At 36.3% G+C, this 24,009-nt stretch overlaps 1 protein-coding gene and 1 pseudogene across 1 annotated transcript in view; both read right to left on the bottom strand.

Annotated features, from left to right (window-relative positions):
• Positions 1 to 1,948: 1,948 nt before the first annotated feature.
• LOC119534909 lies at positions 1,949 to 7,361 on the bottom strand (annotated as a pseudogene).
• A 2,560-nt stretch (positions 7,362 to 9,921) lies between these two features.
• NRCAM (neuronal cell adhesion molecule) overlaps positions 9,922 to 24,009 on the bottom strand; it is a 297,084-nt gene continuing 282,996 nt past the window's right edge. Inside the window, 4 exon segments of the mRNA XM_037836376.1 lie at positions 9,922 to 11,366; positions 11,891 to 11,902; positions 19,951 to 20,029; positions 20,868 to 20,999. Of these exon segments, the coding sequence (XP_037692304.1) occupies positions 11,129 to 11,366; positions 11,891 to 11,902; positions 19,951 to 20,029; positions 20,868 to 20,999 (461 nt within the window). The 3' untranslated portion in view covers positions 9,922 to 11,128.

Genomic DNA, 24,009 nt, shown 5'->3' with positions numbered 1-24,009 from the left:
ATCCACCTTAAGAGGGTGATGGAAAAGTAAAGGAATTGCTTTAAAAAATGCTGCAGTATGTGGAAAAATGGTCTCAATCTTACCCTGGTAAGGCTTATAGAAAGAATCTGGGTATGGTAGAACCATTCTTTCTTTCCTTAATTCATGAGCCTAGAACAGTGTCTGGTACATAATAGGGACTCAATAAATATCTGTGAATGAATAAGAGAATGCATGAGGCTTAGATATCATATTCTAGGCTCTAGGCACATGGTGGTACACATGAGAGTCAGGCCCTGCCATCCTAGTTGGGGAATACAGATACTTATAAATAAGTATACAAGTGAATTACAGACTTGGATATGTGCTATAAAGAAAACAAATAGGGTGATGTGTATGTGTGCACCTGTGTGTGTGTGAAGATATGGGGAGGGGGGGAAGAAACAGAGGACTGGCTACTTGTAGACAGAGTGTGAAGGAAGGCATTATGTTTGTTGTCTAGAGAATGAGGCAGTGGAGCCACACAAAGACCTGGAAAACACAAAGCCTCTGGGGCAGGAAAGGCCATGGCTGTGTGAGAAAGGGGGCCAGTGTGGCTGGAGCATAGTGGGATGGAGGGAGAGGCCATTGTGGGAAATTTGGCTTTTATTTTACAGGAAGTGAGAAGTCTTTGGAGTATTTTAGGAAGGGGGTTACATATGGCCCATAGGCCAAATCTGGCCAGCCATTTGTTTTTGTAGATAAAGTTTTACTGGGACACAGCCATGCTCATTCATTTAAGTATTGTCTATGGCTACTTTCATTCTATAATGGCAGAACTGAGTAGTTGTGATAGAGACATTATGGCCCACTGAACCCAAAATATTTACTCTCTGGCCCTCATGGAAAATGTGTGCCAATCCTGTTCTCTTGTGTGGAGGGCAAGGACAGAAGCAGGAAATCCAGTTGGGAGACTGGAGATAAAGTGATGTAGGTGTATTCAACATGTATTTTGGAGACAGACTTATAGAAGTGGCTGATGGTTTGCTGGGGTGAGGGAGGAAAAAAGGTGACTCTCAAGGTTTTTATCTTGAGCCAATGTGGCAATTTACTGAGACTGGGCACACTGGGGAAAGGAACACTTGGAGAGTTAAAACAATTCAAGATTTAGATTTTGAACAGGTTAATCTTGAGATGTCAATTAGACATCATTTGGATTGTAGAATTGAAATCCAGGAAATGGTTTAGACACAGGAGAGCAGAGAGTGATATCAGGAAGGTGTAAGGAAGGTAGTGAAAATCCTGATAAAGAAAAATAAGACAGAGAAAGAGGGATGGCACTAAGTGCCAAGTTGGGGACAACAGCAAGATAAGGCTTCAGAAACGCACTCGAGTTGGCCTCCTCCAGGGCCAGGAGAGCACACAGGGACGTAAGTCAGGAAGGGACTGACTCTCAGGCCTGGGCAGGCTTTCTCTGCTTTTCTCCCCTCTAGTGGTGATAGGATGGAACAGACTTAGCTCTGACTGAGGCTGTCAAGGTTTGGATGCCTGTGTCTTTGGGACCAATTTGAGGACACAGAAGCAGGAATCTGATAGATGGAAATCAAATATCATTTTATATCTAAGATGGGTTTGGAGACTGCGGATTTGATGGTTAGCCATAATTGGCTAATAATCCCCCTCCACACACACACCTTCTAGACATTTGGGCAACCTACCCAGGGAGGTCTGGGTCTGTACTAGAGCCACCATATAAAAACATACTCAGAAAGCCTGACAGACAGCCAGTGACCCTACTACTGAGTGAAGCAGGAGGGAGTTGGGCCTTTCACAGACTATTCTTTGGCAGGGAGGACTGGGCCCTGACCCCCGAATGAACCACATGGAGACAGGAGCAGAGCTGAGTGCTCTCCTCTCTGGCCAGACAGACCAGAGAGAAAGAGAGAACCAAGATGAGTCATTTATTTCTAGTTTCTTTTTTCTTTCAAAACCAACTTTATTGAGATATAGTTTACATGCAGTAACATACACTCATTTAAAGTATATAATTTGATGCATTCTGACAAATGTTTTCAACCTGTACTCACCACCATGTTCAAGATGTAGACAATGTTCACCACCTCCAAAAGTTCCCTTAGTCTCTTTGTAGTAAATCTCTCCACAGCCTCAGGCAATCATTGATCTGTTTCCTGCCATTATAGATTAATTTTGCTTGTTCCAGTGTTTCACATAAATGAAACTTTGTTTGGTTTCTTTCACTCAACAGAATGTTTCTGAGTCACTTGTATCAGTAGTTCATTCCTTTTAATCCCTGAGTGGTATTTCATTGGTATGAATTTTGGTATGATATACCAAATTTGTGTTTATCCATTTACCTGTTGATAGGCCTTCTGTTATTTCAAGTTTTTTTGCTGTTAGAAAAAATGCCTAATTTCTTCTTTTAATCTCAATAGATAAATCATTCCCATTGCTACAGGTGGGAGAGGAGAGGGGTGGGCATGTAGATTGAGTGCAGTGTTTCTCACATGTTAGTGTGCATCAGAATCACCCAGAGGGCTTGTTAAAGCACAGATGACTGGACCCCACTCCCAGTTTCTGATTCAGTAGATCTGGGGTTGACCAATAATTTGCATTTCTAACAAGTGATGCTGCTCCTGCTGGTTTGGGCACTAACACTTTGAGTACTAGCAGTCTGTGGAGCCTTCTTGAGGGAACAGAAGGACAGGAGGTGAAGCATCCTATAATATGGTGCTATACTCATCATAAGGCCTATTTATACACAGCTGAACTCAGGTCCCAGAAAAATGTAAGCCTAGGGATGGTTTCTTTTAACAGCTTTACTGAGGTATAATTTACACACCATAATATTTTATGTATACAATTCAATGATTTTAAATTTACCAAATTGTGCAGTCATCACCAAAATCTAGTTTGGGAACATTTCCATCACCCCAGTAAAACCCCTCATGCAAATTTATAGTTAATCCTCATTCCCATCCCCAGCCCAGGCAACCACTAACCTACTTACTATCTCTATAGGTTTGCCTTCTTCGGACATTTCAAGCAAGTCCTTTTTTTTTCCTCTTAAATTGCTGAATAGAATTCCATGTATGGATATACCATATTGTGTTTATCCATCCATCAGTTCATGGACATTTGGGTTGTTTCCACTTTTTGGCTATTATGATGAATACTTCTATAAACATTTGTGTACAAGTCTTTGTGGGGATATATGTTTTCATTTCTACTGGGTATATATATAGAAAGAGAGAACCTAGGAATGTATATAGACCTAGGAGTGTAATTGCTGGGTCATATGGTAAATTTATGTTTAAGATCCTAAGAAATTGCCAAACTGTTTTCCAGAGCGGCTACACCATTTTACATTCCACCAGTATTGTATGAAGGGTCCAGTTTATTGAGATACTGTTTTTTGAATGAGAGAAGAGAAATTCAGATCAACCTGTGGACTGTGTGAAGAAATTTATTCAAAATACTGTATGCTAAATTCTTTAAGCGCACACAAAATAGTGTGGTAACAAACTGTTTCTTTACATTGGTTTCTATCTTGGCTGTACATTAGAATCAACTGGCGAGTTTTAAAAAATTCTGATGCCCAGGCCACACCTGTGACAATTACAACAGAGACGCCAGGGGGTGGAGGCCAAGCATCAGGGTAGTTAAAAAAGCTCCTCAGGTGATTCCCATGGGCAGCCGAGATTGAGTACCACTGCTTTGAAAAGTGTTGAGTCATTCGCCGAGATAATTAGCTAAATAGTTACAGCTGAAGAAAGACAGCATCTATAAGACACACCGAGTGAGACTGGGGAAGTTTTATGGCTGTAGAATGTACAGAGTATTGACTGGCAAATGGCAATGTCTATGATCGCCTTCATATACTTTTCCTGGTATTATTTCAAGTGTTTTAAACTTTTGACAATGAAGTGAAGGATAGAAGATTTTAACTGAAGGGGGTGTAGAGAGTTGGCAATCAAAGGTTTCAAAGGTTTTTTTTTTTAATATAAGAAAACACTTCTGAAGCATTTATTTACAAAATCTTTAAAAACAAATAATACCCTCTGTTTTGCAAATAATGTTTTGTTTAAAACGAACCACTCAGTTCTATTATTGTAACATCATGAATAAAGAATGGACAAGGGAAACAAAGCAATGTGGCTAACATTTGGAGATTTGCTAATATTACTAACTGAAGTGTGGATAACACGTTATAACTTGTAGTCTATCATTTCAGGGTAGAGCTAATGATTACTGTAAAGTCTTCCCACACATGCTCTGGTCTGGTCGCAGTTTCTGCATTGCTAAATATTTCACAGTCTCTTTGTTAATATATAGATTGCAAAGATATATGCGAAAAAATAAACAAGCATTACAATCCTCAGATAATTATATGAGCTATCGATATCTATGTCTATGTCTGTCTATCTATCTACCTATCTTGTATTTTGATGTTTTGCACCAAATCTATTCATAATTTATCCTTGCAGCAATGATAAAAGCACAATTTTTGTTTCCTAATCTAATTTGATACAAAATATACCAAAAAATTTGCTGTCTTTGGACTTTAATGATATTGATTTGTGGAATCAACAAATCAGCAGCATTCTAAGTATGGCTATAAAATAAAAAAAATAAGGGTAAACAGTGATGGAATAAAAAAGAAGCAGATCAAGGGAAGTGTGCTACCATAAAATAACCACAACTTCAACATCGTGGATACCAGTTTCCTGACAGATACTCAAAATCCAATGATAAGGGATGTATAAACCTGGTTTGAAAAATTCTTCAGTAATGGAGCAGCCCACATATGCCAATTAGAAACTGACAGACACTAGGTATATGCTTGGAAGATTTAACACTACATGCAGAAAGAGCAGTCACTAAGCTCCTCAGTAGTTTCCTGTCTTTTTTATGTTATCTTGCTTAATCAACTGTTTGCACAATGCATGTGCTATATTGTGTGGTCAGAAACAAGTAAATTTTGTATAAAGTTGGCAGATGGTCATTTTTCCAGCTAAAAGCAAGAAAAACGAAAATTTCTGATAAAACAGGATTTGAGTCAGAGACAAGCTCTAAAGTGCAAAATTGATGGTCCACAATCTCAAATAGCTAAAACCCTTGCAGAATGAAAGGGAGAGGCATGAAACAGTATATAAACTACAGTCAGTGCTAACTTTAGGAAAGGGGGAAAACTAAACAACCCCAAGTAGGTAAAGTTTATCAAAATATTCAATATGATGTAGCTCTCCTCAATCTATCATACACGCTTGCTAAAAAGTATATTAAGCTAAGGCCAAATTTAATCTGAATGTTTTTCTATTTATTAAGATCTGAGATAGGGATGGCCATATTTAGTACTGAAAAGCAGAAAATAAAATGGACTGTGAAAGGAGGAAAAAAAGGTATTGTCTATTGTTCAAGGGGTTCAACCAGAGATAAAATGTATATACAAGCATTTGTGAAACAAATAAAATAAAAATAAAAGGGCCATTTCATGTCATGACTGCTTGTTGGCTTCCTCTTCATATGCATTCCTTGTGCCATTCTGTACATAGGATGAACCAGAACCAAGGCCATACAAATGACCACAATATTTGGCATCATCAGCATGATCTTCAAAGAACATTTCTCTCATTTTGATAAAGGTCATTCCTGTAAGCAATGAATCAGATCCTGCCTGATGTTGTGGTCCTACCCCTTCCAGCTCTAACTGCTCAGCAGCTTCCTGTAATCCGCTGTTGAGATTTTTGCAGCTCTTCAGGAGGTATTTCACATCATAAATGACAGGAAAAAACAATCGACAGATCTCTAAGAAGTCAAGTTTTCTTCAAGCAAGTTACAGTTGGTCAGGATTTTGATTAAATAGCCAAAGTCATAACTACTATGAAATGGCAACAATTTGACCCCTTTACAGAAGATGACTCCAGGTGTCATAAAAAGTTCTGCAAAGTACTGGGTCTCAATTCCTTCCTCTTCATGTTTTTTAAACTGGATATCAGATGCCATTAGTAGCTCTACAGAGTCTTGGGCATACACGTCCTCCATCAAATTAAATTCAAAATTAGACTGCCATGATGAAGTTCCAGGTATGGCTTGTCCTTGGGGTGATGGCAAAGCTCATTGTCTCCATTCCCCCAACTTCTACTTACTCCTCAACTCACTCCTTTCTGTTACCACACTCTATCCACAACTTTTTTCTAAGGTCTCAGAAGATCTCCATGTCTTCAAATTCATGAAATATTTCTTGGTCCTCATTTTACTTGATTGCACTGTATTATGTGACACTGTTCTTGAAACAGTCTTTTTTACTGGCTTCCAAGACTACATACTCTTGTATTTCTTCCTGACTTCTCTGGTTCCTATTTATTGATCTCCTTTAAACGTCCATCTGCCTCTTACTGTCCTTTATATAGAGGGTTTCTTAAGGCTATTAGCCTTCTTCTTGTCTATATCCTCTCCCTAAGCAATCCCATTCATGCCCCAAGGCTTAAATTACTACTCATCATTTTAGAAGTTTCTTTGAGCTTTAAGCCCATATATCCAATTCCTACTAGTCATTTCCACTTGGCTATCTCAGAAGTTGTTTAAAGTCATTTATTTATTTAATAAATTTTTACTGTGCCAAAGCATCAAACTCATTTATTAACCTGAATTTATAATTTACTGCCAAATCTGTTCCTTTCCACTGTTCCCACCTCAATGAATGTCAACCCCATAAAACTGGTTAGGAAAGTCAGAAATCTAAGAGCCATTCCTGGTAACCTCCCCTTCTCTCACCTGTCCATATACATTCTTCTACTCCCATCAACGCTATCCTAAATATCTTTAGAATCCATCCACTTCTCTCCATCTCCAATGTTCTGATTTTGATCTAACTTCAGTTATCTTTTGTCTAGACCACTGTGTAGCCTCCCAGTGGTCTCTTATTCTCTCTTGCTTCCTTCTGATCATTTCTCCACACTAAATCCCATAACTCCTCAAACACAAATTTGAACATATAGCCCCTTTACTCTATTTAAAACACTTCCATTATTTCTCACTTTCCACTACTCCTTGAATAAATATCAAAACGTGTCCTGTAGCCCACATGACCCAGTATGGTCTGTCCCTTGCCTAGTGCTTCAGACACACTGGCCTTTGTCTTTTCAGTGGCTTTGCCCTGCCTTCTTCCTCCTTGGTTCTGATTTATGCCCCAGTTCTCAGCTCAGGCATCACTTCCTCCTTCCTCAGGGAGCCTTCTTGACCCCCTCATCCAGGTCAGGATCGTCCATTATTTGCTCTCGTGGAATGGTGTGCCTTCCCTTCAGAGCTCTTATCTCAGTTTGGGATTACATATTCATTTAGGTGGTTATTTTATTAATATCTGTCTTCTCACACCAGATTCAGGCTCCATGAGAGCAGGAATCACATTGGTTTTGATCTTCTTCCATCCTCCCCACTTAGCAAATACCTGGCTCTTGGGGGTGCTCAGAAACATTTTTTGTTGTTGGTGTTGTCAGGAACCATAGGATTTAAGCAGATAACGATCTTAGAAATAATCTTTAATTTTAAAGTTAAGGAAATGGAGGCCTGGAGAGGTGGGAGATTAGGGGAATTCACTTATACTCAGCTACAAAGCTTGTTAATGGCAGAGCCGAAATAAGAATCCTGGTCTCTTTCCAGTCCAGTGATCTTGCTACCTCAATCTAGGAATTATTTATTTATTTAATATAAAAATGCTAGCAGTATTCTCCCCTTTCTCTGTTGTTTTTTTTTTTTTTTTTTTTTTTAATAAAGTTTAGAAACAAAAGCTTCCATGCTTAAACTGTGCTTGTGTTATCCAATCACAAAACATCAAACACTTGGAGACAGACAAACGGCATACTTTGGAGAAAGGCTGGGGCTGGGGGCGGGTTGCATTTTAAGGACACACCCTGTTTCTCACCCCTATAAACTTGTAGCAGTGATGGGGATGCCCAGTGGGACCCAGGGGGTTCACTCCTCCCGCTCTCCCTGCTGATCAGCCAGCACAGCCACACAGTCACAGTCAAGCTCACAGTGCCACAAGCTTACTCTCTGGAATTGGTGAACTCATCAGAGGAAATTGCAAATCCCATTTGTTGTAGCGGGCAATCATTTTCTGCACTATCAGACCACAGCCTGATTGTCTAAAGCAAAAGTGGTTTGCACAGTTTTGAGTGGCTTCTTTTGTCTGCAATAATGCTTCCTTTATACTGATAGGAAACAAGGGAGCCCTCTGGTGGGAATTTGTAGAAAAAAAAAAAATCTCCTGAGACGGAAAGATTAACTTAGTTTAGATGAGGAGACTTCTCACTCAGTTCCTTGTGTTTCTTTACCTTATCTCCATAACCATTCACTCAAATCAGTCATTAAAAGTAAGCCAGGGCCATTATAAACCATTTGAACAAGAAGGCATCAACGGACCCATGTGTTTTTGTGGTCAGGCTTACCTTTTGCCAGGCCCTGTTGATATACAGAGCTGTGTCTTAGTCTGTGGACGGTGAGCCTGGCCCGTCGAGCAGAGGGAGAAGGAGAGGCCAGGATTCGCTGTTCTGGAGAGCTTCCTGATTTTCACTAAAAAATTTTTTTATGCCTTTATTTTATTAGTTCTGTTTTATAGTGTAATTAGTTCTGTGTTAGTTTTCTCTGCATACACCAGAGAGCCTTTTAAAAGTAAGTAAAAGGTCTCCGGCATTTTACAGTGCACTTGTACAGCATGATGTTATCAGAGTTACTGTGTTGGAAGGGGAGCTGTGTGACAGCGGAGGACCTCCACGGGTGGAAGAGTCAAAGCCTTTTACTTTTAAAAGTGAAAAACTAAATTGGCAGCATTTTACAACATTAGAAAACATATGTTTGAAAAAGTTAAAAATCATGAGATCAAGACTGTTTAATTATTTTTTGATGGAAAACCATTCACATTTGCCTGGACTATTACATATACCATTACTTGGACATTCATACCAGAGTAGGAACATGATAAATTACAGAAGAGAGAGGGACTTTTAAAACCACATTTAATTTATAATACAAAATCTCTTATACTATTACAGAAGTGACCCCTTCATGCACAGATAAATTTAGCATCTGCCATTATGGAAGAGTAAAAACTGTACTCTTGCCTTCCCCCAAAACATTGGCAAATTTAAAGTAACTTTTATCTTTGTGCTCTCGGATGCAAGGCAAGCCTATTTTGTCTCTTTGCATTTCCAAAAGACATGCTGATCTATGAAAAACGAATATGGAGACACAAAAATATTTAGGGCCATCTTTACCTGGAATTATTTCAAACTGTGCTTTACCTAGCAAAGATGCCAAATGACCAGGCCTATTGTGCCCCATGGGCAAAGCTCTGAAGATTTCATCTAGAAACCTGCAGTCAAGATGTAGAATAGTTCACTATTTCAGTTTCACAGCAAAAAAAAAGGGGAAAAAAACTCAAAAGATATTTATAAGTAGATGCTTTCCAATCGCATGCACTCCATTAACTAGCTTACATCTTATACAATACAACATAAACATTGTTTGCATGTTTATTTGTATGTAACACCTATAAGCATATAGCATCTACACTTTAAGAGTATTTACAAATTCAACAAAATATCTACATATAAAAAGCTTTACTTAAAATTAAACTTGATGCAAGTTATGAGAAACCAATTTATTGGCAAATGAAACTGAGCATTCTTTCAACCATAGGTTGGTATAGAATTTCATTTTTGGAGGTAAACCATTTGATAGATATCATTTATGAATGGCAGAATATATATTTATTTTTGAAACTGCAGATGTAATCCTCTGACTGTTGGCCTTGTTAATATTTGTCAGATTTCTTAGATTCTGAAATGTGTCCATAGCAATTTGCATACACACTGCTTAACGCTGCAGAGAGTTTCAAAAGCTACCACCTAGGTAAAGACTTAGAAAAGAATGTATTACTTTGGCATGTTGTTGTATGCTTTTACTTTTGGAATAATTCGCATTTTTTTTTTTTTTTTTTACTATCAAATTGACATCTTTCTTACCAAATTTGACTTGTTTAAATAGAAGCCATAAAAGACCACAAAATTGTCATGTGCTCCAGTTGTTGATAAAAGCTTTTCTTCTTATAATTTTGGGGGTAATCCTTCTTAAAATAAATTTGTCTTCTTCTTCTTATTGCTTCCACATTTCCTTGTCTCAGCATTGTGGTTTTCATTATCTCTGCTTTTTAAAAGTTACTTTTAGACAATGACAGTATTCTAGGACTCAGAGCTGACTGTACCAGCTGATACAGAATGCGGTATATTATGGAATACTTTTTATCTGAAAGCACTGCATGTATCTTGCCCTGTGTTTTTTTGGAATAATTTTTGAAATTCAATTTTAATGTTTTTGTTCTCAATTCTTTCAGTATGGCACAATTGCCAAAATGCATTGCAATCCACATTGTTTATGCCTAAAAACAATCGAACGAAGAGATGATGTAAAAAGTAGAACACTGTACTGCTGTAATACCTGGAAGATTAAGAAGGCTGTGAAGTAACAGGAGCAAAGAGCAGGTAACAGAGTCTCAGTAAGCATCAGCAAGTGCAACTGTCATAATTAACTCATTTAGCAAGTATATACTGTACGTACTGTTCCTAACAGTCTCCCAAAAAGACTAACAACGGCTAGACAGAGTCACCAATTTCACAACAATGTCCACAAAGACATTGAAGTTCTAGAGAATACTACAATAACACTCTTGACAATGAAAACGGAATTCATATTTAGGGGTCAGCTGAGGACAGTATAAACAAAGTATCAAACCATGTTTTGATAACATACACAGGTATGTCCTTTAAGTGTGTAGCATTTTTCATGCATTATATTGAACTGTATCCTTAAAAGGAAACAGCATGATGTCTTGATGATGATGTATAATTTTATCAGGTCTGAGGAAATCAAGAACACCCATTATTGAACAAAAACATATGCACTTTGCACTCTAGTTCACATTAACATATCAGTTGACTGGGTTATGTTCTTGCTCTAACTGTTCTCATAATATTAACACAAAGCAGAGAATAATATGCTTTCTGCCTATATGTTCATAGTATGAGAGGGCTGACAAACAAGTTTTTAAGATAAACGTTCTGGAGAAATGGGAAATTGGCAACGAGCTTAAAAATTAAACAAAGGAATTCATGGCGTTGACGGGAGAAGGTGCTTCTGAGCTTTCATTTCCTTCGGCCGGTTCTTTCTCTTTCTTACCACTGTATTGTCCAATAAAGGAGCCATCCTCATTGAACTGGCCGTTCACACCCTCTCCATAGTCAACCAGGCTATCATCACTGTCTTCTTTTTTCACAGTCCTGTCTGAAGGTGTTCGACTTCCTTTTTTTAAAGGCTTATGGTCTTCTGCATCACTGGAAAAAGAAAGAAAACATTTTCGTCAAGACTGGTCTTTAAGTAAAGTTTTTGTTTTTAAAGATCATGCATGCAAATATGTATGGAGTCCTGAGCTCCTCTAGCCAAATCTAATTGTAAGGATGTGGTTGGAATGAAAATCAGGTGCAGAAATGGTTTAATCATGAAGTCTTCAGTAGAGTGGATGGCTTCTTATTGTGCATGTCAAATTCAATGACAGAGTCTGACTCTTGATTTGAAAGCAGTTCAGAAATAATCACAAGCATTAAGAAAGGAAGAATTGGGAAAAGTTGCAAATAATCACTACTTTGAATTCAAAAAGTGGGTAAAAGCTTATGAGGAGTAGAGAAGTTAGCATGTTAAACTGCTTAATATCTTTGATTCCTTGAATATGAATGGAGAATGATTCTGGTTAAATGTGAAATATGGATTTTTCTTTCTGAGCCAGAAGGAAAAGCAAAATTCTGTATTTCAAATAATTTTGTTATTGAGTGCAGGCCAGACTTGTAAACTTCAGCCTTACCTTTCAAGAGACCTATAATTTCCATTAAAAGGATGCAGAAGAAACAAATGAAAATAGCCTAAGAAAAAAAGCAAAATCCTTATTCTGATAGTATACAGTATTTTTTTTTTTTGGTAAGAATTTTAGTTAATGAGTAAAAATTCATTAACTTGGAAAAAGACACAGTTGGACTTAAAAGCACTAGTTGTACTATTAATGGCATATCAGTATAGTCTAAGTGTGTGAATGATTCCAAAAATGTAGAAACATCTTTACCCACTACTGCTCCCTTCTGTCATGTATATTATGCAGTCTATGCACGTTGGATAGAAATCTGAGGAGGACAAGTTAATAAAACTTCATAGGGTTCTATTTTGTTCTTATTTCTTATTTATTTCTTATTTTCTTACTTCTATTTTATTTCTTATTTCTGTTGAATCCCTCAGCACAATCTTTGAAGCAGAAAAGTAATCATTATGTTTACATTATGCTTAGAGTGCCCACCTGTAGGGTCATGTAACCAGGCACACATATTGACCTATTCCTTAACAGGTAGCATTTGGTAAAAAAGAAAAAAAAAGACAATTCAATATGATGTTTTCTTTCAAATAACAAAAATGCAAGGTGAAATAGGAAACATACATAATATTAGTAAAAAGCAACAAATAAAAGGCAATGAGAAAATAATGCTAGCTTAATATAACAATGACATACACTCTTGAGAATTAACTGTTTCAACAATACACAAGTTCTTGTCACAAACTGAATAAACTATATTATCATCACTGCTAATAAATGATTGGGGAGGTATTCCAGAACATTGAGGTAGCCTGTGTTTGGGGCACTTCAGGGGACAAAGCATCTAGTCTCCAACCTGTTGTCAGAATTGCTTGTATAATATCCTTGAGATTTAATCATTATCTTCTAGGCTTTGCGTGAATATTTCCTGTAAATATTGACCATGACTTGGTAAGAGAGTTAATTCCAATGAAGAGTTCAATAATGAGCAGAAATTTGCCACAAAGATACCAACTACTAGTCTTATTCCGCTTCGTAAAACTAGTGTCCCAAGGAAGACACTCTAGGAAATTCTAGTCTGTTGCATTTCTTTGATCTAGTCATCTATCTGTCCATCATCCATCCAATACATGTTTATTGAGTGCCTACTGTAAGACATAGGGCTTTGGGGATATAGCAGCAAACAAAATAGACTAAAACCGCTGCCCTCAGTGAGCTTACATTCTAGTGGGAGAAAGTATATATAATAAATAATCAAAATAAAAAATATTATATAGTATGTTAAAAGGAAATTAGTTCTATGGAAAATACAGAAGCTGAGTAAAGAAGATTTAAGATGTCAGGGGAGGGAATAATGTGTTAAAATTAAAATAGGTAAGTCTCAAGAAGTGACATTTGATCAAAGACTCAAAAGACTTGAATTAGTCAGGTGGATAGCTGGAGGGAGAGCAATCCAGGCAAGGGGAACAACCAGCAAAATGACTCAAGGTGGGAGCAAGCCCGGAATGTTCTAGAAGCAACAAGGAGCTTGGTGGGGCTGTAGCAAAATGAGCAAGAGAGAGAGAGGAGGTAAGGTAAGAGGTAACAGGGATTAGATCAGGGCCTTCTGGACCTTTTAAGGCACTGGAGTATTTTCAACAGATGAATGACATAATCTGACTTACGTTTTAAAGGATTTCTCTGTTATCAGTGTTGAGAATAGTTTCTGGAGGGCAGGGGTAAACTACAGCCAAATCTGGCCTTTCTCATTTATTTATATATTGTCTATGGCTGCTTTTGAGCTACAACAGCAGAGTTGAATACTTGCAGCAGAGGCTGTATGGACCATAAAGTCTAAAATATTTACTATCTGTCCCTTTACAGAAAATGGTTGCTGACCCCTGCTCTAGAGGGCCTGGGGAGTCTACTGCAATAATCTAGAAGAGAGATGGCTGTGACTTGGACCAGGGTGGAACAGTGGGGGTGGTACAAAGTAGGCAGATTATGGACACATTTTGAAGGCAGAGCCAACAAGTTTCTGATGGATTGGATGTGGGATGATAGAAAAAAAAAAATCAAAGATGGTGCCAAGAGTTTTGGTCTGAGCAATGAGAAGGGATGGAATTGCCATTACCATAGAGTGGAGCATGTTTGGGGTGGAAGATAAGTAGCATGATTTTAGACATGTTATGTTTGATGTGACAGAGGAAACACTACCCTATTTTATGAGGTTAGTATAACATTGATATCCAAACCTAACAAGAACACTTTGAGAAAGGAAATTTATAGGCTAACTCATTCATGAACACGGATGAAAAAAAATCCCAAAAAATTAAGAGCAAATCAAATTTCACAACCTGCCAAAAAGATAATATATCATGACCAAGTTGGCTTTAATCCAGGAATACAAGTTTGCTTTAACAGTAAAACACCAATTCATGTAATTTACCATATTAACAGAAGAAAAGAGAAAAATCATATGGTCATCACTGTAGATTTAGAAAAAGTATATGGTAAAATTCAATACCTAGTCATGATAAAAACTTTAATACACTAGGAATCGAAAGTGTCTTCACTAACCTGATGTAGGGTATTTACAAGAAACCTAGAGTAAGCACCATCCTTGATGGTGAACTGTTGAAAACTTCCTGTTTGACATCAGAAATAATAGGAAGGATGGCTGCTATCATTGCTTCTAATAAACAGTGCACTGGAAATACTAAGCAGTGTGGTGAGAAAAAGAAATAGAAGCCGTGAATATTAAAAGGAAATAAAGCTCTCAATTATAACTGACATGATAGTGTATGCAAAAAATCCAAAATAATCTACAGGCAAATATTAGAATTAATAAGAGAGTTTAATAATGTTGCTTGAAACAATTTAGCATAAAAGTCAATTACATATTTATATGTACTTGCAAACAATTGGAACATTAAATTTAAAAAATGATACTACTTATGGTAGCATAAACATATGAAGTATGTAAGACTACATCCAACAAGAAAATGTATAAGAACTCTGTGAAGAAAATGAAGACATTTTTTGAGAGTTATTGAAGAAGATCTAAATAAATGGAGGAATATAACTTATCTATAGAAAGGAAGACTCAAATGTGGTAAATCTATCAAACTTCTCTATAATGTTCTTTAGATTAAATTTATTTCCAATAAAAATCCAGCAGATCTTTCTGTGGCTCTTGACAAGCTCATTCTAAAATTTGTATGGAATGAAAGGGGCCAAGGATATCTAGGAAACTCTTGAAGAAGAAGAAAGCACGTGGACTTGACCTTCCAGATATGAAGACTTATTATAAAGCTATAGTATTAAGAGAGTGTGGTTTTGGTGCAGAGGGAGACAAATATACCAGTGAAATTGAATACAGGGCCCTGAAACAGACCGATGAAAATATGAACAGAGGTGGGAGATTTATTCCTACACACTCCAAATCATTATGCTATCATAAATGGAACCATTTTTTTTAAAATTTCTTTTCCCAATTGTTAGCAGGTACATAGAAAAATAATTGACCTTTATGTTAATTTTGTGCCAAGTAACATTACTAAATTCTTTTATTAATTCTAATATTTGCCTGTAAATTTGTTTGGATTTTTACATAAACAATTCCATCAGTTATGAATAATATCCAGCCAAGAAGAGGAACCTGGAAGAATCTATTCCAGCTTACTGGCTGCAGTGGATGAGAGAGAATCTGACAGCAGTCCCGGCCATGCTTGAAAGAAGAGAAGTAAGGAAGAGGGGTGGTCTTTCCACAAATAGAGTCTTCAAGGAAAAGCTGTTTGAAGGCAGCAACATATTTTTAAGACTAGTTTTTTTTTTTTAATAATAATAATTAGAATTTGGTTAAATGAGAAAAAAATTATGTAAGGCACCAGCACAGTGGCTGGCACATGGTTTGTGCCCAACAAATATATGTCCAGCTGCTGTCATACCTCCCCTCTCTTCACCAGTCCCTAACTCAAAAAGGTTTTTTATAAGAAGCACCTTGTATAACATACATACTAAGAACTATCCAGATGTGATCAGTAATTACTAGTCTCTGTTGAAGCACTGTATTAGTGCTTGCCTTTTTTCAACGCAAAAATGGATTTTATAATGAAATAGTAATTGAACTGCTTTTGACATTGTGCCCAGTGAAGTTGCCTTGTCAAATATCAATGTGATAGTTTCCCAAAAGAGAGGCATCTGAAAGTTATAGCAAATGATTTAAAAGTCATATACTTATTTAGTTACATAATATTCAAAGCTTTTAAAAAATTCATCTATGTTTTTATGAAAACTTTTAAGGACAGTACAAACAAAATGTTAATTTTAAGCCCAGAATGTCAAAGACACAACAAATGTCAAAATAAGTCATAGTATAGTTCATACAGCTGCAAAATATATTCTGTATATATAGGCTCTCGTGGTCCCTTAGTTGTACCCCTTTCATAGCACTTTTCACATTATACTCAAATTGTTCTTTCACTTACCCCTAACTAGACGCGAAACGCGCAATGTGGGACTATGTTCTATTGTCTTCTATATCCCCAGGGCCTGGCATGGAGCAGGCACTCAATAAATATCGGGTTGAATGAATTAATTGCAAAATAACAGAGGAGAATTCTAGAAATTCTTCAGAATTCTAACAAAAAAATTGCATTCCTCCTAATCACCTTTATGATGGCAAACAAAACACTGGAATATATTCTTTCCCTTTTTTACACTAAGAATGAATTTTAGGGATTCAATTGTTTTATTCAACAGCTACCTGTTTCAGGGTTGTGATCACAGAAGTTAACCATTAAAGACCTACTGAGTAAAAGTTCAGCAACAGAAGATAAATCAGTGATACCTCTGTCTGCTGTTTCTGTAGACACCACACTACCACGGCCAAACCATGGTATAGTTTTATTGATATTCATGACCCAAACACACTTTCTGAACCCTGTCTCTAAAAACCATCATAATTTATTCTGCATACAAACCAGTTCATGTTTTTGAGCAGAATACATCTAAAGTATATTAACAAATGTGACACATCTGAGTATCATTCAAGCCTATGAGCATGGGAGAGCATGCGTGTAACAGGACCATGTTCACATGAATGACAAGATCCCCGTGACAAGAGGCTCCATTTATGCAGAATGTTATGAGCTCAAGAACTGTGGTATATGGTTGATGACCTAGGTTCATTCTGATTTTAGAAAGAATGGCTCTAAAGAATAAAAAATACTTACACAGTTGGTTGCATTGTTTCTCTGATTTTTCTACATGCTAGTAAGGATGCAGATCCTACTGTCTGTATAATCAAAGAAACAAACAAAGAAAGCTGCAGGCTTCCACCAAAGGGTAACTGCTTGGGGATGGGTGCTGGAGTGAGGGCACAGGATTCTAGCATATGAAAAAAAAAATCAAATTTGGCCATTGAAGTGCCAACCCTCTTTGTACTATGTAAATATTCTCTGGCAAGAGCCAACCATGTAGAAACTGTTTCATCCTCAGATTGGAGAATGAGCAAATCATAAACAGAATTAATTCACATTAAGGCAATGGCCTTGATTTTGTGTATGTCTGTGTGTGATCAGCATACTAATATATTTTTGGAATGAAAAACAATAAGAATCAATAAATAATACAGAGCTCAAAAATTCCAGAAGGTGCAAACTAGTGAAGGAACCCTGGCAATTTAGGGAGGGGAATGATACTTAAATGTATTACTAAAAAAAATTCTGTAATAAACAGTTGGAACTGTTTTTATTAATTGCAATATCTGAGAAATTAAAGATCTTCTTATTTCTTTAAATAGAAAAGGAACCAATGGGGAAAAATTCAGAGACAGTGTCAGGAAGTCACAGGATGAAAGGTGGTTGGGAATTTGGGGAAGTGATTCCACTTGCGGGATTGTCCTTATGAACTTAAAACTTCATTAACAAAAAACACAAGTTTAAGACACCTATGAGAACCTTATTTCCCTTGGCGCTTCTCAGATATATGTAATTACAGGTGAGAAGTGTTTTTGTCTTCACACACGAACCAACTGGGTTTGCACCCAATGGACCCAGATGAAAAGTTGTGCTCTTCTGAGAAACTCAAAGCATAACCTAAAGACAGTCATTTGAAAATGCTTCACAAACATATCACATGTGCATTAACACCAAGACAAAGAAATATGACCAAATAGGTTTAAACACAGTGATCATGAGGCCAGTACCCACATACTTGCTATGTACTGCTCTGGAACATAAAATCATATTACAAGTTGTTAATAGACAGCTTGTAGGGGATCACAGAAATCATAGAACTAGAAAAGAAAAGAAACCTTCAGATATCGTCTAACACTTGATCTATTTATTTATAGATGAAATAAATTGAAACCTAGAGAAGTTAAATGCCATATACAAAGGAAACATGGTAATGGCCCCGTCAAGTGTAAAATTAACCGTCTCTCGATTTCAGGCTAGTTCACATTCCACCTTGATTTTAATCAAGTTTTAATGGAGTAGGTAGCACAGTTACCCTGATAAAGTCACATTTACATCAGATAATAGTTTCACATCACTATAATATCAAGTTGGTATTTGAGATGCACAAGGTGAACAGTACATTGCCAGACGCATTTAAGCATGATCATGTAGAACAGGAACCCATTGGTGTGTGGAATATGTATGTGAAGTGCAATGGTTTATTTTCAATTTATTCAAATATATGCTTTTTTTTCCAGGCTACAATAAAGACTTAGTTTCAACACAACAAATAAGAGAGTGCTGTGCATATCCTGTGTAGAATTCTAGCCACAAGAATCAAAAACCCTCAAAATAAGAAGTTATTTAGGAATTATCAGCGCACCTGCTTTATAGGAAAAACATGTAGAAGAGTGAATTAAATAGTGAAGGTTTCTATTCATCCAGTGTAAGACATGGCTACCCTAAGCTGTGGGCACCTGCAGGCTGCTCTAATGTGTTATGAAAACCTTCTGGGTAGATGTGAGGGCCTGTATGAAGTTTTCATACACTTTCAGCTCCAGAGCTCAGATTTGTCACCAAGACAAACCTCACAAGACATTTTTCTGTATCATGAGATACAGAAATTCTGAGACTTTTTAGAAATCATAGTCCTCTCTGTTGAAGAGAAGATCAGAATATGAAAGCTTTGGTCCAACACACAAAAGCACAATCTTTGTATTTGCATGGAAACTGCTATGAAACAAATTTTGTTGAAAATTTATGGCTTTTCTCAATCAGTTTTATATTTCTCATTTTGGGCACTATTTCACCCCTCATGAAATTGAAATGGAAATACCAAAAATGAGCTCTAGAGATAAGTAAAAATTAACACAAGTATCTTATTATCTACAAATGTCGTCTGGCAATCACAATAGCGAAATATTTTGTTTCATCCAAAAATCTTTTCTTCTGGGGAAAAAAGCCTCAGTGTGGTCTCAGGATATTTTTATAAGATTATATTTTATATAGTCAAGAGGCCTATAGGAAAAAAAAACAAGGTGTAAAGGCATCTTATAAATAGAAAAAAACAAGGTGTAAATGCATTTTATAAATGGAATACCAAAATCCTAATCCTTTAAATAAATACATATTGCTTCTGTTCTTAAGTATACATACCTAAAATAATAATTATTTTTCTTTGAAAAGACCTATAACACTTAGGCAAAAATATCTTTGTTTTAAGATGTTACTTTTTTTTTTTTTTTAACTATTTAGCACATAGGATATGTTAAAATATTCCTTTATTGATGGAGGCATGCCAAGAATCTGTTATCAAAGCTCTGTGAGTTAACACATTGCCTAGAGGGCTGTGATAGTTCTTAACAATTAACAGCTTCCTCCAAGCCTATGACTAAAATGGAAATTTATTTTTTAATGAAAAGCAAGAATGTTTTAACCTTGAGGGCATGGAAACATTTAAATATTGAGGTGTTTCTTAACCAAATTTTTGACTAATATATGAGGAAAATACCAAATGTCAGGGAGATTGCTTTGCTGGCTGATTCCTATTATATGAAGAGCGTCTGAGTGAAGTGTCCACAAGGCAGAGAAGGAGGTGAGAAGATGAGAAGCAGAGCTAACCTGTATTCTCCAAAGGTTCCATCATCTTCCTTCATAGGCTGGATTTCAGGATCAGCATGAGCATCCTCCTTTTCTTTTACTAAAAATTTCAAAAGGACATTATTATCCATTGGCCCTGTGCTTCCTTATTCAAAGTTTTAAACCACCCACTCTCCGATATATATAGCAGTGGAAAATAATTCTATACATAGCAGATGTTACATAACCACTTATGTACATATTATGTGGCCATGCATCTATTTTGATGTTTTAGTCACTCTGAAGTAACCTAACAGCATGAACATTTGTTCACACATAAAGCTGATTTCATTTAAGCATTTTGGCCTAACTCTCCTACTCCCTTGGTGAAGGAATTATTTTAAATTGCTAAGATTTCCCCCTTAATTTAACAATTTACTTATTAACTATATTACTTGCTACCAATTGTTTTTGTAATCTGTCCTTTTGCAGAGTCTTCTCATATCTGAAGCGAAAATAGCCAGATAAGGAAAATATAAATTCACTGGATGCACAAATGGCACAAACCATTTTCCGTAAGGAAAACAATGTTGCACATCACACTATAAAGTCTCAGTCCACGCATTGCTTCCTCTGGGAAGACTTCACGCACCTCCTTCCTCTCCCAGTTGGTTTTAGGTGCTACTTCAGCATCCATGACTTACTGGAGCCTAAGGAAGTAGAGACACTACTATTTTCAGAGACAGATTGATTTACTCCACTAAATGCTTTATGATTCTTGTCAATCTTTAGGTGGCCATTATATAAAAGGGGCTCAAAAATTGTTTGAAATGAAAATCAAAATTATGACTCTGGGAGGATATACTTATTGCAACCTACTTGATTACCTTCATTGTTTCTTAACAGTTTCATGGATAATTGTGCAGCATTATAAAGCAATTTTAATCTTGCTTTCTTACCTGGATATTTACCACCTTTGTTTCTTCTGATGAAGCAAACAATCAGCAAAATTAAGATAAGGAGAGCGACAGCACACATTAGACCAATGAACCAGCCCTGAGTTGCAATGTCCACCTGTCGGCTTGCCATTGCTGGAAAACAAATTGATGGTGTCAGTGGGAATTGGTCAAGGAGGAGATGAGATCTGATATAATATCTTGAAATAAAAAAACTGCCATACTAAATATGAGTTTTTATAATCTTACACTCAACCCCAACATGGAATCTGTCAGTTATCAAATCAAGAGTTATACAAATATTTAACTTTGAAAAATCTTCATTAATTAAAAATATCAAGTTTTCCAAACAGAGAAATCTGAATGCTAATAAAATCAAATACTAATAAACCCTGCCGTAATAGTGTTCACAGTTATGTCACTATATATTCTTAATATAAACACAGTCCAAGCTAATTAAAAATTTACTGTTTATAGGATAAAACGTACAATGTTAAATTGAATAAGATTATAAAACTGAATTTTAAACAGAACACAATGTATACAATTAATAGAGTATTTTTCCTTCAAAGGAACCACTTTTGGAGGCTAAAATATCATTTCAGTGATGCTGCCATTTTCCAAAATGTTTTCAAAAGAAAACTGTCCACAAGAAAACTATTCTACTTATGTTTTATAACATGTCAAATTGCACCCAAAATGATATTACCTGGATTTGTTACTCATTTCTTTTACAAGAGTTGGTTTGAAATTTCTGAAAAATCAAATCCATCCTCAAAGGATCAATATTTATTATTGCTTGGAATTCATTCAAAAGACTTTAAAATATGTCTTGATCAGTGGAAGCATTACTGGAATAAGTGACCAGTTTGAGGAGAAAATACTCATTCAGATGCATTTTTATTCTTTATGGCTTTATCTATTCTATTTGGGTAAATAAATGTGAAGCCACTTATTCAACCAGTCATAGTATGCAAATCTCCTAAGAAAACCACACAATAATTAGCATTTCTGATATCATTCAAAAGTGTCAATCAAGGGGGAATGGGACAAAGTGCAGCATCAATGGCTACTCAGACATGCCCATGTGGATTTGTTTAAATAAATTGGTGTTAATCCTTTTTAAAAAGACCTTTTTTTTCCTTCTCTCTTGACCATAATCTACTCAAGGTTAAAAGGTTTTCTTCTTTTGATTTCATAAGCATGCCTATATCATGCTTTTAATTTAATTGAAATTTCTTTTGAATACATTTAATATGGTTGTGTGAGGCTTATGTGATCTCTGGGTGCAGAAAATAAGCATGGCCAGACGTATCCCAGGTTCTGCTATTTGTTACAAGAAAAGCACCTCATTGTCTCATTTTCTCCACAGGAACTACAGGGAGAAAAATGAAATGCTTAAAATGAAGTATGAATCAGAATGTGAGAAATGTGTATGTGTGTTTTAAAGACATAAAATGAGAAGTGGAATTACATTATCTGGAATACAAATCAAAACCAGTAGCTTTCCCCCAAAGCCGTTTGTGCTTCTATTGGTCAGAAAGATTTTGAATTGCATCGTAACTGAAGCACAAGTAGTGGCAGTTCCCCTTCAATAAATATACCAAAATAATCATGATGATGATGAAAATGGAGATGATAATGACAATGACACAATGTTTTGAACCTTTACTATATGCTAGGCACTGGGCTGAGGGCATCATCTCATTTCCTCTTCACAACAATCCGGTGAGTAGACAGGGGGAATAAATCCAGAGCGGGTGAGCTCAGAGAGGGGAAAAAACTTGCCTAAGAGTTGGGATTTGACCAGGTCTGTCTGACTCTGGAGAACATGTTACTAGCTATTATACTCTAATGCTCTAATGCATTCTTGAAAACATGTCCAGACATCAGATATTCCAGAGTCTGAACAGAGAATAAAATATTATAGGGACTTTCCATTATGAGACAGGTAAAACTATTCTTAAAAATCCATCATTAAATACTCTTTGGCAATATATTTCTGAAATGTTCTGTGGTCTTTCTGTGCTTTTTCTACAAAACTGAAACAAGAACCAAGTGATGTAAGTCTATTGAGCACTTGATTGAAATTAGAGTCCTTGTTTTTAGCATGTTTAATGATTTACAGCCTTGTCATCAATAGAATCAGTACTTACATTTTTCACTGAATTAAACTACACCAATAAAGACAAAATACAACGAGATATTCCAGTACTAGCACAGACATTTTCCTACAAAGATGGTGACTACCAAAATTGTACTGTTGGCTGACAGCTTGCAACTATGCAAAAACTGGAGATATTTCTTTAGACAATTGATTAAAAAAATCCAAATTGTATTTGAACTTTTTGCCTCTATGTCTAAAGAAAAAAGTGTCAAATGTTTTACTACCACATTATGTCATATTTAAGACACAGGCACAATATGCAAGCATGCACACAAACATGCACACAAATGAACCAGAAGTTGATATAAAACAAAAATTGTGTAAGTGTAAATAACAACTTCTATTGACTTCCCATCCATATAAGAATGGACCTAAAGCCCAGAATGGATTCAAGAGGTTTCACATCTTCTCAGGACACTGAAATTACCTTAACTGCTTTATGCAGATGCAAGTGCAAAGCCAAGCCCTGAGCACCATTCTGCATTGCACACACATACACATACACAGAATGAAACTTTTGGGGGCCTTTTTTGAATCCAAGTTTCAACAGATGAGAATTAGGGTTGGGTAGGGGAGTGAAAAGGAATTTTCACTTTATCTGAAATGTTTACAATGAAATTATATTCATGTATTACTTGAGTAACTCATAAAATATTCAATCATACAAAGAATCTGATAAAGAAAATAAGCCAGAGCTATGAAATATGCTTTTCCTAGAAATCGTTTTTAACAGTAGTCCTCTCCTATCACATTACTTGTTGTATCATGGATAACCTGTGTTCTGTGGTAACAGGTCTCAGGAAAATGCTCTTGAGTACTTAGAATAAAAAAATAAACATGGAAGAGACAAGGTGAGAAAGAAGGCTATTTGTTGATTCTATATCATTTGTGAAGAATGCACGATGATTAAAAACTTCCTATTCAGTTAAAATAGATATGCTTAGAAACGGGGGGGGGGGATTACTTTGGCCAAAGTTT

This window comes from Choloepus didactylus, chromosome 5 (genome assembly GCF_015220235.1).
Source record: "Choloepus didactylus isolate mChoDid1 chromosome 5, mChoDid1.pri, whole genome shotgun sequence".
Classification (NCBI taxonomy): domain Eukaryota; kingdom Metazoa; phylum Chordata; class Mammalia; order Pilosa; family Megalonychidae; genus Choloepus; species Choloepus didactylus.
This window is presented reverse-complemented; position numbering and strand designations above follow the sequence as displayed.